This window comes from Epinephelus lanceolatus, chromosome 23 (genome assembly GCF_041903045.1).
Source record: "Epinephelus lanceolatus isolate andai-2023 chromosome 23, ASM4190304v1, whole genome shotgun sequence".
In the NCBI taxonomy this organism is placed as follows: Eukaryota; Metazoa; Chordata; class Actinopteri; order Perciformes; family Serranidae; genus Epinephelus; species Epinephelus lanceolatus.
In genome coordinates, this window is record NC_135756.1 from 27441271 (window position 1) to 27460733 (window position 19463).

The 19463-nt window shown below is 40.9% G+C and overlaps 1 protein-coding gene across 1 annotated transcript; it reads right to left on the minus strand.

The window, feature by feature from the left end:
- Positions 1-351: 351 nt before the first annotated feature.
- pik3cg (phosphatidylinositol-4,5-bisphosphate 3-kinase, catalytic subunit gamma) lies at positions 352-17622 on the minus strand. Its single transcript, XM_033615303.2, has 24 exons — positions 17463-17622; positions 15470-15689; positions 15215-15386; positions 14866-15128; positions 14690-14776; positions 14508-14608; positions 14246-14415; positions 13964-14151; positions 12439-12546; positions 12238-12325; positions 11720-12149; positions 11523-11621; positions 11305-11440; positions 9422-9487; positions 9139-9282; positions 8480-8561; positions 8089-8192; positions 7114-7260; positions 6936-7026; positions 6705-6835; positions 4681-4792; positions 4136-4293; positions 3706-3787; positions 352-3425 (listed from the first exon to the last, which is right to left on the minus strand). The coding sequence occupies exons 2-24, from the start codon at positions 15680-15682 to the stop codon at positions 3226-3228; spliced, it is 3372 nt and encodes a 1123-aa protein (XP_033471194.1). The 5' UTR covers positions 15683-15689; positions 17463-17622; the 3' UTR covers positions 352-3225.
- Positions 17623-19463: the final 1841 nt, after the last annotated feature.

The window sequence follows — 19463 nt, forward strand, 5'->3', positions numbered from 1 at the left end:
AATAGTGCTGGAAAAGAGGGAGAAGGGAAGAGGTGATTTGGAAACTGACAGGAAGGAAGAGGGGAATTGGGAGAGGTAAATTATGGAATAAAGAGGCGAAGGAGGAGAGGATGAGATGCTCGATATGGTGTCAGTGTTGAAACTTGTGGTGTTGCTCCATCTTGTGGTTAAAGTCAATAATCACAGTTTAAATGAGCTTCAAATTGGATCTGGGGCAGGATCAGAATATTCCTGCTTTCTAGAGGCCTTTTTGAGACAAGCATGTACAGATGGAAGATACGAGAAAGGGGAATGTAAATTATTCATCTATGAAATGCAAACAAGCAGTAGTTGACTTGTGAAAAACAAACCGCAGAGTACAGAACTTTAATTGTCTGATACAATAATGTAGAAATTTTATTTATAGAACCAACAATTTTTGAAAGCACTTGCAGTCACAAAAGATTTTATTACAAAATGTTTTTCTGACAAAAAAAAAAGTTTAAAAAAATACTGATTTTCAAACTTCTGATGCTTACTGTAGCTTTCATTTCCAACTGGGAAATAACTTATGCTCATAAAGTGTGACAGAATATCTGATCCATTTCCTATATATCTACAATCTGTGATGATCAATACACTCCAGAATTTAACTGTGGTTTTTGTTTTATGTTGTCTCCCAAAGGTGCGGTTGGCAGAAATCTGATAAAGTAAAGGCAACAAATACTGGCAGAATTTGAAAATGCACCCTCCCCATGCAGCTCTTTCCTCCCTTTCCTAAGCCCCTCCTACAAGATGACCAAGGGCATGGGTACGCACTTCATACAATAACCCAGTGTTTTCCATACACGGGTTTATTTTTTAATCTTGTTTCATTATATCTAGCTTGCCACATCACAGTCCCTCTTCCTCACTCCTTGCTGCTATGGACTGCTTCTCCGGAAGGAGAGAAGGCAGTGGCTCGAGAGATGGACCTTTGGTCTATGGCAGTAGCGGCTTGAATTCTGCCAGTGCAACCCTCCAGCTCAGAGTGTCACAGTGAGCTGGCGGCCAACGGCAACACCAGGTCTAACCTGTTAGCTGATCCAATGGGGAGTCAGGATTGTCTGATCCCCTAGAGCTGAGGTTTGCACTGGCTAGTAAAGTTGCTTGCATCACTGAATATAGGTCCATCATTGGTGCTGCTGCCTGCTCTCCCTCCGACGAGATGGTCTGTAGCGGCGGAGAGTGAGCCGGTGGACAGACTGTGATTTGAGGCTCTAGCTAACCTAAGCTACATAAACGTGAACTTAAAGCTGCAGCCATGAGCCTTTAGCTTTGGTTAGCAGAAGGCTAAACTATTAGCAACATATCCTCTCTCTCTGAAACGCTTTGCCAATATTGACATATTTTTTATGCGTTTATTGTCAGACTCTCTTTTAGACTCTCTTTTAATAAGTCCATCTTCCTTTTTAGGGGGTTGCTTTGCAAAGTTGGCAGCTGTTGGCTCTCTGTCACTGAATCAGGCTTTCACCATCTGAAGGGAAGTGTAAACAAATCTACATTTGTAGAACAGCCAATAGGAATGCTCTCTCTCTGAAATGACCTGCCATTGGCCACGGTCTCCCATTATGGGCTAGATTTTCTAAAGCCTGAAAACAGAGCCAAGAGGAGGTGCAGCCGTTTTCCCTCAGTCAACTTGAATTACAACATGTTTAAAGGCTATTGTGGGATTTCTGCCCTATGAAGCCAAAATAAAACTGCCTATCCCAGCTTTAACCTGCTTCAGTCTCCAGCTGCCATCTCATACGTTTGTCAGGATTCATTTCAACAAAACCTTATTGAGAGATGTGTTCATTATGAACTTGTTGCATTCTATCAAATTTGGCTTGTATGGGATTTTACTTTGCTTGAAACTATGACCTCACATACAGGTTTTAAAATTTATGATGTAATTGAAATGTTCCAAATCATTTGGCAGTAGACAAAGAAATAATTTACATGTTCCACTATTCAATAAGTGACTCCAGCACTGACCAGCATGTGCTGAATATCACCAGCAAGCCAGAACGTACAGCCTTTAACAGTCTTTTACAGTAGTTATATATTAACTTCATTAAATTTGACCTTTAATATATGTTTTGGAATTTAAATTTCAGGAGCACCTGGACATCTTAGTGCAGTATTCCTTAACAATCAGTGCAAATAAAAAGATTGTTAATGATATAAATAATAAAACTCTCACGCTTCGTCAGTATTATATTATTATCAATCTCAGACTCATTAAATAGTTATTGATGAAGCTATCTATATCCAGTATAACAAAATGTTTTGAATAATGAACATTTTTTAACAGACTCTCTCTTTAATATTAAATCTAACAGCTTTGGACGATAATCCAATAAACAGTGTAACATGTACTAAGGTTTAAAAATAAGACAATGTGAAGGAAATGTGTGTCCTCAGCAGGACATGGCTTTGAATGAGACAATTAGGAACAGGAAGTGGTTTGTCAAAGGATACAAATAGAGGGTGTAGAGATCCATTTCCTTGCTCATGTAAAAAAGGGTTTCCTCTCTGTTTTTTATTTTGAAAGGGTTCCTTATTTAACCAAAATCATTATCATCAACTGTTTGGGGTGGTTAAGCAGATAGCAAACTGTTTTTAATCAAAGAAACACCTTAAAATGTCTGTGAAAAGGGAAAGACTTATGCAATGATTGCCATAACAATTAGTTAGGCAAAAGAGAAAAAAACCTCCTATAAATGCTACTGATTTTGGTGTAAATGTTTGACTTGGTTGAAGCAGTGCAATGACAACAGTCGCTCCTGTGGAAATTATTTTCTGCTCTACGTCTCCTGACCATAGAATATAATTACATTTAATTCAGCATTTATGCATCTTGGTGCCAAGTCTGCAGACATGCAGTGTCATAATCTCTCTTGCAGACTTTTTCAGCCTTTTACCACAGTTGAAATGACTGGTATTGACAGGATGGTCACATGCCATCTCTTAGTTATAATTCTGACCTTATTAATCTTCTTCATTAAAATGTCTTCATATTTGAGATGACCTGTGGTCTAAAATTAAAAATCTTTATAAACAAAAATGTGTGATCATTTTTATAGCTTTCTAGACTTTTCAGTCTTCTGTTGGAGCCTTCCTTTAAGACTCTTATTTACATCAAATAAAAAACAGAAATGCCTTAAGTAAAAATCCTAAGAGGAAAACCCTCAAATCTTAATCTTTCCTCAGTGATACAGAGTCTTAAGTAGACCGTTTCTCCACCCCCTGCTTGATCCCCAGCACCAGATGAACAAACCAGTTGATCTGAACCATCCAGCCTTTTTCCCTGCAGATCTCTATCTGGTCCAGTAGGTGACGCTGCGCCTCGTCCTCGCTGCGGCCGACAGTCAGCGCCTCGCGGATGTACTCAATATCCTCCTTACTAGTCAGTTGGGGCATTCCTGTTAACAGCCGAAAAATAAGTGTGAATGTGTGAACATCTATCAGTATTTATTGTTTTGACAGACAAAAATAAAAAAGGTTGCACTGAATGACTTAGTCAGCAAGTTTGATATGACAATAGTGTAAATCTAAAAACTAAAATTACATTTTAAACCAAGCCAAAACTCTCAGTGTTGTGTGAGTGTGACACAGGAGGAAAAGGACATGATTTTAATAATGCTGCTGCAAAAGGGCACAAAACACAAAAGGCTTTGTGTTTTACAATGAAGGGAGTCTTACCGGTCATCAGCATCATGGAAAAGAGGATGATGAGCAGGTTGGTGTGGTGTCGAAGGGCGAGGTAAGCCTTCACACACACGTCCTGAGATGGAGATGACAGATGTGTAATGCATACAGACTGTATTGTTCATACACACGAATGCAGGAGATCTAACATTCAATTTGTCCCATTGGAGGTGACATCACGCCAACAGTGGCTATACTCTAGCTATGGGATTATCGTAACTTGGTTACTATCTGATTTCTGCAAATAAATCTCATATAGGTTGACCTTTCTGACTTATTTAATGTTTAAAGAATGGCTGATGGATATTTGTGCATCTGTCAATGCATCTGATCTGTTCATGTGTATGAACCGAGCTCCACCCCGAAGTGTGGAGGATTTTGTGTATTTACGTCAAAAAAAAAAAAAAAATCCCATTTACTGCACCTGGAATTTCTGGAAGTTGGGGCTACTTTTCTTTCCTGATGTTCCCATGACGTATAGGAAGTCAGGTGTGAGCACAAAGGGGACCCACTCCTTACTGATTCCCATGAAACTCTTGTAATTCCCCAGGATGTGACCAAAGTCGATGTGGAAGAGATTCCCTGCAGGAACACAAAGGAGCTTTCAGTATTTCCTGAAGGCCGCATGGGATGTGTTTCAATAACTGCTAAATAAATCTAAAAAACAGAACGTGGCAGTTTAATTGAAGTATTTGATTTCAAAACTACAAGTGAAACCTACTGGACAGGAATTTTGTTCAACATTGAAATTTAGATCGTCTAGTTCAGTCTATTTATAGCTATTTAGGGTGGCAAAAAAACATTAAATTGTAGATGTGGATGAACAAAATGAAAACATTTATTGAGACTTATCAATATTTTCATAAGAACTTGCTTAAAAATATTATATATATATATTATATATATTATATTTAAATATATTCGTTTGTCCTACAGTGAGATGAAAGTGCAGACCAAAAACGTCCTTACCAGATTCAGTGATCATGATGTTGTCATTGTGGCGATCCCCAATACCCAGGACGTAGGTAGCCACACAGTAGCCACCACAGGAGTACAGGAACCTCTCCACAGCCTGCTGGAACTACAAAGACCGAGAGAAACTGTTCGTCACATGATAAATCACCTTTCTGGCTAATTTTCCATGCCATCATTTACTGCTGTCAGCTATGGGCACATGCATCACTTTGTGCATAGGGCACCAGGGCTGGAGGAGGCACCGAACAGAGCAGTCCACCCAGTTTTAGGGTTATTATTGCAGTTCAGATTGGAACACTCTTGTCATAGATTTAACTTTTTATTGCAACAAAAAGGAAATACAGTTGTGCTTGGCGCTGCAGGCTCCTCTCTTGAGGTGCTCCCAAGCGGCATGCTATGACCAAACAGGGAGTGCAATGCAGAAAACCCCCTGGGTACAGAAGAGTGAGACCAAGCAAGACATTAAATACCATTTTGACCTTAGAGCGATGTTAGGGCTCTGAATTAGAAAGGTGGAGGCTGGGGTGGTGGAGGTAAAGCTTTGCCAGCAGCAGCGGCAACAGTGTGTGGCAGCATGGGTGTAGCAGTGATAAGTGAACAGGAAGCCATATTTAAATGGGCTGTGAAAGGTGTGTGACTCATAGCAAACAATGATCCAATCAGCTGGCTGTCAGCTGATTACAGCTGGGGTGTATGACTTCCCTGTCCTGCATGAGCTAACACAAAGCTTCATTTATTAATACAGTCAGTTGCCCCTGCTGAGTTTTCTAAAATTAAGCTCATCAAAACAACAAACAGGAACGTCTTGGTGGTTTTGCTGTCTTTAGCATCAATGCAGAACTCGTTCAGCTGTTATATATATATATATTTTATTTTTTTTAAAAAATTTTTATATACTTTATTAATCCCCTTGAGGGCAATTTTTCACTCTTTTGTCATTAACACACAGGTCCAAAATACACACACATGCACAAAGTGAAGAGATGTCAGAGTAAGGGGGCTGCCTTGGTCAGGCGCCCCAACTGGTTGGGGGGTTCGGTGCCTTGTTCAAGGGCACCTCGGCAGTGCCCAGGAGGTGAATGGCACCTCTCCAGCTACCAGTCCATGCTCCATATTTGGTCCAGTACGGGGACTTGAACAGGCAACCCTCTGGTTCCCAACCCAAGTCCCTATGGACTGAGCTACTGCCGCTTAATGACCTTATTAATGACCTTGCAGCCAGGAAATGCAGATGTGTACCTCTTTAGGCCACGGCTACAGCTATAGCTGGCACGGAGGCATTCCTGTGGTTTCTACCATTTTTTTCAAATTGTGATTTGTGATATTGGGCTTTCTAAATAAAACTGAATTGAATTCAATTCAATTCAACCATCCGGGGCTGATGTTAACCGTTGAGTTAGTTGGCACTTTGGCTGATTGGCTTAACTTGTGCTGTAATCGCTAAATGCTAACATTATTAACGTTAAATGAGTAGTCCCAGAGCGCTAATGTCAGGAACAATATACATAGAAATGGGAATTAGAATAACAAGTAGGCTAGCTTGCATTAGGTCTACAGGGAAATGACCTTACATCCAAATTGTATAATCAAAACAACTCAAACCCCTAACACCAGATCCTAACCCACCAACCCTACATTTCAAAAACTCGTGAGATCTAAACAAATCACACAGATGACATCTTTCAGAGTGAAAACGACAATTTTCACTTAAAGGTGACAAGTCTGCACCCCTGTAGCAACACTGGTGGTGCAGATGTCACAGCTAAAAGTAGAATGCTGTGATGACAGGAAGACCCCTGAGGGGTGCTTCCTTCCTGTCTGTCGCACTGCCACTTCCTCTAACATCTGACAAAGAAGCTGGTGCAGCTGGAGACTGAATGTTTTGTGAGTAGATGGATGTATGGATGAATGAAAGGATGGACGGATGTTTCTGTTCCACAGTCCATATAATTAACCAAATGATTATTTTTATGTTATCTGTTGTGCTGAATCTCATGACAGCTGGTCGTGATGTGTACCTTGTCCTCACTGACACACTTGTCCCGCAGCCACTGATAAAGGATTTCATCTTTAAAAGCTCCAGTGCTTCCCACAACACTCTGCTGGATGTTAGCTATGGTGGTGGCATCCTTCACAATCTCTATCATACCTACAATGATAAAACAATAAAGACATAGGAAGGGTAAATCTCACAGAATGACTGTAATATTTGTTTTCCATCCAGTTTCCAGTCCAGTTGAATAACTGACCTATTCTGTTTCCAGTGGAGATGCAGCCGTACGGTAACAGACAGAGATCCAGTGATTCAGTCTCCCAGATCGACTCCATGATCAGCAGAATCTGAACACAAGAGGTAAATGAGTCTTTTCAAGAGTCTGTCTGCAATAATCTTCTAACTTCTGTGTTAGAGACTGTGCTGCGGCTCACCTGCAGGATGAGCATATCCTGTCTGAGGTCATCGCCGTCTTTGAAGATGATGCCGATGGGGTCTTTGGAGAGAGTGCTGGGGTCGGCCCTTTTAAACTGCAGCCACAGGGGCTTCTTCTTAGATGCCATCACTTTACACTGCTCGATCTGAACGTGCATGAACAGTATTTGTCTTGAAATTCTGTGATATAGTTATTCATATGTCCACTTTCAATTATTGTTTATTTCACTCGTGAAACTGGTTTCACGTTTAACTTATTATTGGCTTTCTACTTGCAGACACCTGGGTATGAGTGTGTATAGTTTTCTCCACTGCTATAGGGCTGCACAATATATAGTTTTTACTGTCATTGCAATGTCAACTTGCTAGGGAAACACATCATGCAAGACTGTGATACTGCACTCAGGGATTTTTTGAGTTAGGTGAAAGAGAGTATCATTAGAAAACTACACTTTAAAATGTAACAATCATTAGTAATTCAACAGGCAATTTGTTGTATCTTAGCAGCCGGAAACTGAAAGCAGCAGAAAGGCAGAACTGAGTACATGTTATTGCGTATTTTACTCATATCCTGCAGCCCTAATGCCGCATTCACATAGAATCAGGCAACAGCAGACAGACGATAGACAATAATTTCCAGATGGCACACGAAAGACTAACACTCGGAACGGCAAGATGTTAAAATGAAACATGCATGACGATATGTTGCAATGGTGAAACTGCACTGTTTACAAAGAAAGGAATAAAATACATTTAATGAAATTATTTCATGTTCCTAATTTCATGTGATTATTCCAGTAATGTCCAATAACTGACCAGATCACCTACATTTTCTTCTTGTGTGCTGGCCTCACCTAATTTAACTGTCCTGCTATCGTCAACTAAAATGGTACCTGCTTTGATGTTTGCTTGATTCCATGTGAAGGCAGATTAACTGCCAGTGTGTGTGTGTGTGTGTGTTTGTGTTCCCTCACCATCAGGGCTCCAGCTCTTAGTCCAGGATCGTAAGGGACTCTGAAACTCTCCGGCAGACCAGATGACTGCAGTGCCTCCAGCTTCTGACGCAACTGAAACACCACTGTCAAGTGCACAAAACACACATACACATGCAGCTTAGCTTCAGTACACGGAGATATGTTTTATTTGAATCCTCTAGTCCTTAACACCTACATTTAAGGCAGGAACTCGTGCAGTATGGAGAGGAAATTGCTCCATAGAATGTAGATATTGTGCTTATTAGAAAATAATTTTTGTCTTAATTTCAAAACTCACAGATAAGCTACGGGAACTGAATATAGCAGGTTAGTATCAGTGGTTTGCTACAGAGCAGCAGGATGGCTTCAAAGTTTCACTTCTCCTCCTCACCTTGTGCAGTAATATCGTACTTCTCGGCGGACATGGCCTTCATCTCACGGGTCACTTTCTGCAGAGCCTCCGTCATCTCCACCTGGAGAGCATCAGTTCATCATGTCAGTTACTGACAGAGCTGACAGACTGTAAATCTGAACTGTGTTTTAGTTCAAATCTACATTAGGCTTGGGCGGCATCTGTTTTTTCAGGGGTATACAGTATATGATGTCACTTATGTAAGAAAAAAAAACATAAAGGCTGAGCTACTAGTAATAGAAATCACTGTAGCTTGTATGTCATTGTTTACAGTGCTGTGTTTCCAAAATGCAATTAGCCTACATAGACAAGTCTTGCTGGGTTTAATTTTTTTTTTACAGCTCCCTGAACGTTATCCCTGCCACTCTCTGCCATCTTTCTCAGCTCAGCTGCCTGTTCCACCAGTAGAGACTGACCTCTGGTGGCGTGTGCTGTGCACTGCAATACATCACCTTAACACAGCATCTCCGTATCAGTTTAATAAAAAGAGTAGCATGTGTACTCTTGACAGTTCTGAAAATCATACCTTTGGGATTTCTAAACACCTCAGTATATTGTAGTACCTTGATATCATCCAAGCCGAAACTACACACACCATTTTGTTCAAGGAGTCGTGTACAAGACATGACTTGTCTCACCTGTTTCCTAAAGTCCTGCAGCATGTCTTCACCACAGCCTCTGAGGTAGGCCTCCAGCAGGACAGCATATCTCTGCTGGTAATGCATTGACTGGGCGATCTCACTCCGTAGGAACCAGAAGAGAAAATGGCCGATGCGCTTACTCTGTGGAGAGAAAAGAAAAAAAAGGAGAAAAACTTAACTGTAAATGTCAATCATAATGACTTTCTGCAGCTAGCATCAGGTGGAATGGCAACACTGTAAGACAGTGTAAGAAACAGATACAGTTGTTAGTCCTGATTACCCTCAGTGCTCTCTTCAACAGGAACCTGACCAGGGCACTGTCATGGTAGGGCTCAAACTTGACTGCCTGCAGGACACACACACACAAAAATGCTGTCACATGAAACCCATTCAACCCCCCGGAATACACTCCTTGCTTTATAGTGGAAATATGTAAATAAACTGGACTTACTGGAGATTAAGTTATTTTGTAAATTGTGATTTAACTGACAATGTGTTTGCCAACAGAACAGACAACAAGGAGATGAAGCTGATGTAAACAAAGCCACATACAATATGTTGTGGAACAATTTTTTAAAAATGTGGGTGAGGTAGGAAGTGCATAGAAATGTTTCAAGAGAACAGGGACACACAAAATTTACAAAACAAACAAAAAAATGTTCACAGGGTATCTTTAACAGACTGAGTTCAGAGGTTACAGAGTGATGAGGCAAACAGTGGTGCAGGAAGTGCAGGGAAAATAAAGAGCTCATTGTGCTCACACAGGACTGCAATTCAAATGTTAAGTGAAGGAAGCAGAAAGCGGTTCAACGGGTCAGAGGTGTAGCCAGCCAGACAGACGGCAGAAAAAGGAGTGATGAAGACGAGCAGCAGTGCAGATAAACTGTAAACTATATTTAATGGTATGATCACGTGACCTGAGAATTGCAAACATTTTACTGCAATTCAGGCTTCTGCAGTAGAACAATGTCTTGAATGAAGTGTTTCTATATCGAGGACAAGGGAAGCAACTACTATTTTTTTTTATCACTGATTAATCCATTACTTATTGTACTACAGAGCCCCCAAAGTGCTGAAAGGTGATTTTTTGTTGTGCCAACCAGATAATAGGCTAACTTGTGCATACAAGATAATCAACTTGTTCCCAAAGGATGATTAACTTGTGCAGCCAAAACAAAAAATATCACCTACAGGGCTCTGTGCTTTTTGAATAAAATGACTACAATATTATCTTAAAATAATATCTGATTTTACCCAGACTTAAAGAATATATATGTTAAATGTTAAATATGTTCTGTCATACAATGGAAATATGTGTTATTAACAATCCAGCCAAATGTTAATGCTTGAAAAACCTCCAACAAATAAAATCAGGTTTCAAAATTTTGAAAAATAAGCAGTATATTCTGCTCTGAAATGTTTGGGGTGCATCCACTGAAGGCTAGTCTTGCCTGCTTCAATATGTGTGTTTGGGTAAGCTTGCCAAAAAAAAAAAAAAAAATACAGGTTTGGGCAAAGGAGCGTGAGTCCAAGTGGATATTTGTGCCAAATTTCAGGAAATTTCCTCAAGGTGTTGTTGAGATATTGCATTTATGAGAATGAGACAGATGCAAGGTCACAGTGACCTTTGATCACCAAAATCTAATCAGTTTAACGTTTGTTGAAGAAATTCCCTCAGGGCGTTCTTGAGTAACAGACAACACGAAAACAGAATGCCTCCCGGAGACATATTTAAATGACAGTGTAACTCCTTTGCAGAGCAAGTTGTCACTCTTTCAGGAACAATCTATAATACCCTGAATATTAGGCAGTAGTATTTCTCTACATGTATAGCTTGGAATATATTTTAGAAGGACACCCTCCACATATAACTAAAGCTCAAAGGACACAGAGACAACAGTATACTGTGAAGGTAGGAGTCATTTTCCTATCAGACCAAACGGCCCTTTGTTGGCCTCTGCTCAAAATTCATACTGCTCATGCAAAGTTAACCACAGAGTCAACTATGGAAACACATCAGAAGACAAACACGCAGCATGTATCTGCTGAGCTGCCTCTCCCCGCGAGCTTGTGAAATAGTGTAACTGTGAATCAGGTGGAACAGCAGAGTTACTGGAAGAGGTGCCTCATCAGCCTTAAAAAGAAAGAATAGAACATACTCACTTGTACGAGCTGCAGAAGGTATCTGAGCACATCATCATCTCCCAAAGTCTCCAGCTTCCTGACAGCCATAGAGCGAACCTGAGCGTCTGAGTAGTGACAGTCGAGCAGCTGCATGGCCAGACCAACATCCAGACCACTGAACGGGAACAACATGTCGACAGGTGAAGGGACGCTGAACCTCCTCAAGACGTATAGCTGCAGTGTGAAGGCGCTCTTACCTGCTGTCCCACGCGCTGCTGCGCTCCAGTAGACGGTGTATTGCCAAAACATCTTCCTGTTTCCCCCACCTGACTGAACCCAGAAGCTTTGGGTAAGCCCTGAGTATAGGAAGAGGCTAAAGTGAATATCCAGGAACAGCAAAAGCAGTGATGATACAACACTTTGTAGTCCATTTTCTTTAGAATAAAATAAGTACCTGGGGTCACGCATACACTCATGTCTGAAGTGCCACAGCAGCTCTTTGTCCTCAGGACTGAGAGGATGCAGGGGGTCGGTGGCCACGATAGCTTCAAACTGTTTCTTCAGGTGATTCGGCATCTCTCTCTGACCTCTTTCTCCTCCCTCTGCCTCCTCACTTCCGGCCCCGACGTCCCGGCCCACATCTCGACTCTTGGGCAGCACCACAGGGTAGCAGTACTTGTCTAGTAGGATGGCGATGGCCATGGCAGAGGCCTTGTCTGGGTTGGTGGCTGAGGTGAGCTTGTCTGCGTTTATGCTGCTGCTGCTCTCTTCGCTCTTCTCTGGCATTTTCCACATGTGGAGGATGAACTCACCCTGGCGCAGCAGAGAGCGGTGGTCGATCAGCAGCAAGTTGACGTAGTACAGAAGTCGGCTCTTGGTTTTACCTGAAAGATGGACAGACGAATGGATACAGGCTTGCTCTAACCATTGTCAGCAAGATACAGTTGGCACTTAAATGTTAGTAGACCTCACCATCATGGCTGCCTGTCCCTGCTGTACTATCCTGGTAGGCTGAGGCTCCCTTGGAGTTTGGTGTCAAGGGCTGCTTCCCGCAGCTCACCTGAGAGGTTAAATGGGCAGAGCAATAACAGCTAGTTACAGAGTACAAAGACCAAGAATTCAGAGTTCTTTAATTCTTCTCTACTACACCTGTCCTTTGAATTAAATGTTCACCTGGAGGTTGAGTCGTGCTCCTTTAGGCAGATCCTTGATCTTAATGTTAAACTCCAACCAGCAGTTCCACAGCACTTCTTCATTGAAGGTTTTAGAGGACGTCCTCTCCTGAGAGAGTAAAGGCAGGGTTAAACCATAGACTGTACAGTACATAACAATGGACATAGCCACCGTGATGGCACCCACTGGTTTTTGGACCTTGAGTTCACTATGTCGCCATCTAGAATTTCTGGAGCCAGAAGTGACCATTTTTGGACGAGAGGGTGGAGATACTCCAAATGTTAGCTGCTAGCTTGGTTAGCATGGTGCATTACAATCTATGGTAAGCTGTGATAATGCTAATTCTAGTGCTAATTTTTGCTAGCAAAAAACAAACTTAAACTATCAAAACAAAATGTACTTCACGGAAAAGCTGAATGTTCGACTTCTTGAAAGGTCTTACAGTACAACCAAACACTGAACAAGACTTTTTTCGGGCAACCAAAATGTTACAATTTGCCTTCATGACCTGAAAACACACTGATAAAAGGGACTGCTACAGCTACACCTATACTCTGTGAGTCTGGGGTTACACAATTGTTACGATACCTGATCAACGTTGTTGTCGTGGCAGGAGCTTGCCAATGGACAGCACCAAGCTGTCACTCAAAGCTTAATTATGCATAAATTCACGCCTTAATAACATTTAAACAGGTGAGTTATACAACCAGTCACCCCTGTACAGTTTCATGAAGGGGTAAATTAGCTACAGAGACCAAAAGTGCTTTTTGTAGCAGCCTTTAAACATGTTTATTTCTGCTGTAAAACTGAGTATTTTAACATGGGAGTCTATGAGGACTGACTCACTCCGGAGCACTTCTCCAGAAGGTTTTTGCACTTCTGCGTTGGCTTCATTTTTTTTTGCCTTGGATGATGCCACTTGGGTTTAACTCTGCCGTCACTGCTGTCCTAAACCTACTGTGCCAAAAGTGCTTCCTGAAATTGTTGCTTATGAAAGCAACATTTCACTGTTGTGGCTCTCAGTTCTGATTTGCTCAATCTAGGTTAAAGTTATAATCCTTAAGCCTTTCATAAAAAGAAACCAAGTTAGTGTTGCCACTTCTGCAGCAAAATCCCTTCAATGGATTTACACAGTAACATGTAATATAACATTACTGTTTTATGTTATCTCATTAACATCAGCTTCTCTGTTCACTCTCCTACACCCACATTAAAGCTGTGTTAATTAATAGCTACATGCAAACCAAACATCTCAAACTGTTGCTACTTCACATTAAAAGCATAAAAAAGCCTTTATTGTGACGCATCAAAGGAAAGTCAAGATCACTGACTATAATCATTTATCAATAATGTGCCTATAATATAAAAAATGGTCATCTTCAGCATTGTTTTGACAACAATCAGTTTTAAATGTTGCCAGGAGTAATGACCCAAGAAGGAGCAGAGATGACTTCAGCTGCCCTAAAATCAAAGTAGATCACAGCCACCATCATCAGATGTTTTCCTTCTGTGTGCTTTGGATTACCTGGGCTAAAAGCTGCTGGCCATGGAAAATGCTGGCTTCAATGAAGACAATAAACTCCGGGATTTTGGGGAGGGATGGGATGTCAATACCCAGCACCTTCACTCTGAACTTCCTGTTACAGTCCCACATAGAGATGGTGAACACTCGCTCGTGGTCCTTCTCATCGATGGTCAGCTGCTCATGGGTACCTGAGAAAGAGAAGTTGAGAGGATAATTATTACCTCTTAAAGAAGCTCTTGGGGTGTGCCAGATGTGGACTGGACACTTAATTCAACTGGTTACCTGCGACTCCAGTGCAGTCATCCACTTGTGCCCAGTCCTCCTTCTGAACCAGATCCAGCTCTGTATCAGGTGGCCTCTCCAGAACCAGGTGGATTTCCTCCCCGTTCTTCAGACACTGACGGATCCAGTTGAAGTTCTGCAGCGGTTTATCTCCGTACAGGTACTCCTCCCTGTGTGAACAGACAGTACATTGTAAAACATGAAATGAATTACACTGGCTCCATGCACGAGTGGTTATCGTGTGTTTTAGCCTCTGACATACCTCCCACACACACGTAGCACAAAGTCTGCCTCACACATGTTGTCAGGAATCCCCAGCAAAACTCTCTTGTTTGCCGTCTTGGCAAAAAAGCTCACCAACACCTAAACAAGATGGAAAACTGTCAGGGAGTGTTACAGTAACAGATGTAAACATGAATGGCGGTCGTCGCTACATTTGTCTACCTGTGCTGGCGTGTCATCGATGGAGACCTTGATGGTCTGGCTGGCTGTGCTGATGTGGATCACCACCAGGATGTGACCGTTACTGACCTGCAGGAGGTACAAATGAACCAGAAAATGTAAAAAGAGTGCAACTCAAAACACTAAACAAACTGTTTATTGGTGAGCTCAACACACACCTTGCTGAGGAGATGGTCAGGCAGCGGCTTGCGGGTCACCCAGGGGTCCATGGAGTAGAGTTTTGCATCGCGGTCAGACAGCTCGATGCGTCTTGGTGTCAGCAGCTTCCTGCGGGTAAACTCCAGCTCGTCGTCGTGCACATTGCTGACATCTGTCACGTCGTAGCCGATCAGGTAGTTTAAGTAGCGCTGGTACTGCAGGGACTCATCTGAGGGCTGCGGACGGGGAGCCAACTGGATCCGCCCCACGTCTTTCTTCAGGGCTTTTTTAAAAACACAACAGTTGTGTTTGACATCATCACAACAGAATAACTCTTTTGACTACATGTTCTGTCACTGGTTGGTGTACCTCTCCAGTAACGGATGCAGTCCAGCGTCTGGAAGACTTGGTGCTTGTCGTAGATCTCGCATATGTTGCCTTTCTTCTGATAGAGCAGGATGCAGTGATCAGGAGAATACCGCTGGTAGAAGTCAGGACAGAGGTTCAGAGTCACCGCCTTTAGCCACACCTGAGCTTTCACCTGCAAGACAACAGAATATAATGTTTGCGTAAAGACACTATAAGCAATATTTTAACATCCATAATGAATCATCAGTACATTACCTGTTCCACCGTCCAGTTTCCAGCGACCTCCAGCAGCAGAGTGTCGGGGCTGTTCCCACCACGCGTCGCAGTGGGCAGGACGAACTCAACAGTGATCTGATCCATGGAGGTGCAGGAGGACGAGGTGATGGCTTTCTTTCTTCTCCTTCTCCGGGTCTCTTCTCGCAGGACTTTGGGCTCTTCGTCGCTCACCTGGATCTGCTGCCCGTCCATCGCCTAGCTGGAGGGGGACAGATAGAATACTCCGCTGTGATCATGTACACATCTCATCTTCGAGTGCCTATAATTAAAATAATTCACCGACAAGTACATTAAGATATAATGATATATGAGGAGTTTGCATTTTTCTCCAGGTGTCAGCATGGGTTTTCTCTGGGTACTCTGGCTTCCTCCCACAGTCCAAAGACATGCAGGTTAATTGGTGACTCTAAATTGTCCATAGGTGTGAATGTGAGTGTGAATGGTTGTCTGTCTCTATGTGTCAGCCCTGTGATAGTCTGGTGACCTGTCCAGGGAGTACCCTGACTCTCAACCATGTCAGCTGGGATAGGCTCCAGCACACTTATCTATCAGGAAACACTGATCTATGACCTCTGACCCCTGGGCTATCATCAATGAACTCTATTCATTCCAACTGCTTTTTGAAAGTCTTGCTCCTGTAACCGGATATAAAGGCAGTGACTGTTAAAAATGAACAACCAGAAGAAATGCAGAGAGGCCCCAAGTCAGGACTAATTTCTTTCGCGATTAATCAACAAATTATTTTTTCTATCAATCTTTCAATCGTTTTGTTTATGAAATTCCTGAAATCAATAAAAAAAATGTCAGTTTCCCAGTCCAATCAACAGTCCAAAATCCGAACATATTCAGTTCGATATAATAAAAAAAAAAAACAGCCACTCTTCACACTGCAAGACGCTACAACCAGAAAGTGATTGACATTTTTGCTTGAACATCTTACATAATAAATCACTTAAAAAATACTTGCCCATTTTGTGTCCTAGTTGAAAAAACGACTAATTGTTTCTACTCCATCTGCATTTACTAATTGTCAGTACGCTAATTATATTTTCATGTTTTCAAAGTAAGACTACAAGAAAAGTTGACCTATACAATATGATTCATACACTGTAATGAACTTCATGCATGGTAAGAATATTGTTCTTCCTGGGATCTATTCCTTTTAATGCTCATATAATGTGTGTATGGAAACTTACAAATGTTAGTGTATAGTATTGTGTAAATACTTAGTCTAATCATCAGGTAATTGGAGCAAAATTCAGCCCCAAACTGGTGATACATACCATATTAAATCATGAAATAGTATACATCTTAATTATTGCACTACCAGGAGCTTGCTTGTTTGTCTGTGTCAATGTTTTAGTCAAGTCCTGTAATTTTGTTTAGTGTTATATGTGAATTGTTTTGTGCACTGTCACATATGTAAAGTTGTTGTGGACCTTTGTTTATGGTCTAAAACAACCATGACAATCCAACAAAGCTAATGTTAAACGAATAAAGCATGAGAAAACATACCATTTGCATTACACAATTTAGGAATACTACTAAAAGCAGTGTGCCGTGATGACAGCTTTATTCATGTATTTTTCAAAAACAAAGTGATGATCTAACAGCTGACTGAAATATCCTCAGTCACAGGACCAAACGGAGTTTCCCTTCTGCTTCTTTTACACCAGCAGAGGAAGTTTTGAAAAGCAGGAAGCAAAACTCGACACAGCATGGATGTTACTATAACTACACACAGTCACACAGGCTGCTGTGGTGACAACTGTGTCTTAATCAATATTAGGTCTGTATCAGTTATTAATAATGGATGTATCAACTCTGAGGAGTGTATATAAATGTTAAACGTGACCATAGCGGAACTGGGTTAGTGTGCGGTGAATGTAACGGTGCAGCTGCCGTAATAATCGGAAGGAGACGCGACACATTTGTAATGCAAAAAAACTTTAAAGTTGTTTTCATGACTCACCAATGAACGTAGACGAAGACGGCGACGAAACCCGGAGCTTTGGGCGGAAGTTTCGGCATTTATGCTACATAAAGAGACCTCAGACCAGAGCGAAAAATGGTTTTAAGTTTGTCGGCAAACTCTGGATGAAGGAAACGCTGCGCCTCTCAGGGAGGTTGTCAAGTCTGCCGGGTAACGAGAACAACACTTCCGGTTTTTCCTTTCAAAATAAACCGCTACAAACAGTCTTATAGGACGTAGGCAGACATACATACAGCCATATTTTAATGTTGTGGTTGTGACTTGATCTTCAGAAATTATGTAAAAGAAAGAATTAAAAATATATGGAAGAAGATTATCTGATTTCAAACAAATAGCACCTTTGTACCATTTAAATATGAGTGTTCACTGCCCTCCAGTGGTCACAGTCAGGAACTGCAACACGGCAGATATTCGAGGGTATCACAGTCATGATATCATGGCAATGACTGTTCTTTAGTTAACAGGCGAGGAGAGTGGCTGAGGTGTGACTTCCTTTTTTATTTGTTTTTTATTCATTCATTCATTTTTTAAATTTTGACTTTCCCCAAAGCTATAAACATTTTTCCTCCCTGAGTGACTGGCGGAAAATGCATGACCCTCCCTCCACCATAAATAAGTTATTTTGATAATTAAAAGGAAAAAGTTGAAGACAAAATCCTGGATTTGAAAACAGGCTTGTTTTTTTCACTCTTGTCTTGCATGCTGGGTAGTTTGGGCAAATAGTTTATTTTTTATTTTTTGCCAAATTTTAAAAGAGACACAGAGTAAAGTGATTTTGGTGAAATGTCACTATTTTAAGCTCATATTTCGTTATTTATTTATTTATTTATTTTTCTGATGGAAGAGTTCGTCGCACATCATGTGTCAAAGGACAATTTCTGTTTTGTGACAAACGATGCAATTTTGCAGATTTTTTAAAGAAAACATGTAGTTTGGAAGCCTAGTTTTCTTTCAAATATGGTGGCAAAATGAATACAAAATACTATCATTCAAATTTGTATGCCCCTCATGAGCCAAAATAAAAAACCACAAGTTCCTACTCAGAGCTTAAAAAAAATTTTTGACATGCCTTCCCCTTTTTGCACCACCACCTCCCCCCTCATAAATAACACAATGAAAAGTATTTTAGTGTCTTTTGTAGTGTTAAGTTTATAAGTGAAAATATTAAGAATTAGTACTGATAAAAACAAAAACAAACAAACAAAAAAAATATACTATAACACTCAAGATTTTTCTTGAGGTTGAAGGATCATGTTATCATGGCTTGATGATGATGAAACTGGCAATTGACATGATGACTTGTGTGTTCACATAGTGTGGACCTACACAAATAAAATAGAATAAAAACTTGAACAGAAAACATAACTGAGACTAAAAATTCCTTTGATACATAATAATAATTAACTAGTAAATATGCCCATTTAAATATGTAATTGTAGTCTCTGGCTTTATTTCAGATTGCTTAGTTAAAGGTTTATTTATTAGACTCTTTTCTAACATTTCTCATTAATTTATTTCCAAAGGATTGACAACAGTGTTGCGAAGTAATCGTGTCTAACTTGACGTGTGCACGTAGTTCCTCGCATCGACCACGAGGGGGCAGTAAACACTCACAATTCTCCATATGTCAGGGGTCAGCTCCATCATGACAGACGTGACAGAATGATCTGCAAACCAGGAAACTGTTGAACCAACTCTACGGTGCAATGAAATAAAATAAAAGTCAAACCAATACTGATGTAAACATTGATGTATGTAATAATCAACTTAATAATAACTTAGAGATATTGAAATAACATTTTTGTTGTGTGTTTGCCATGAATTTTTTGTCATGATTTGGCTACTTTTGATGTCTTTTTTTTTCCTTTTGACTTTAACTAGGCTACTGTCTTCAACTGACTGATGAGACCTGGATATGGTGCATTCACACATAAACCAAGGGTGTCTTTGGACCATCTCTATTCCATCCAGAAATATTCA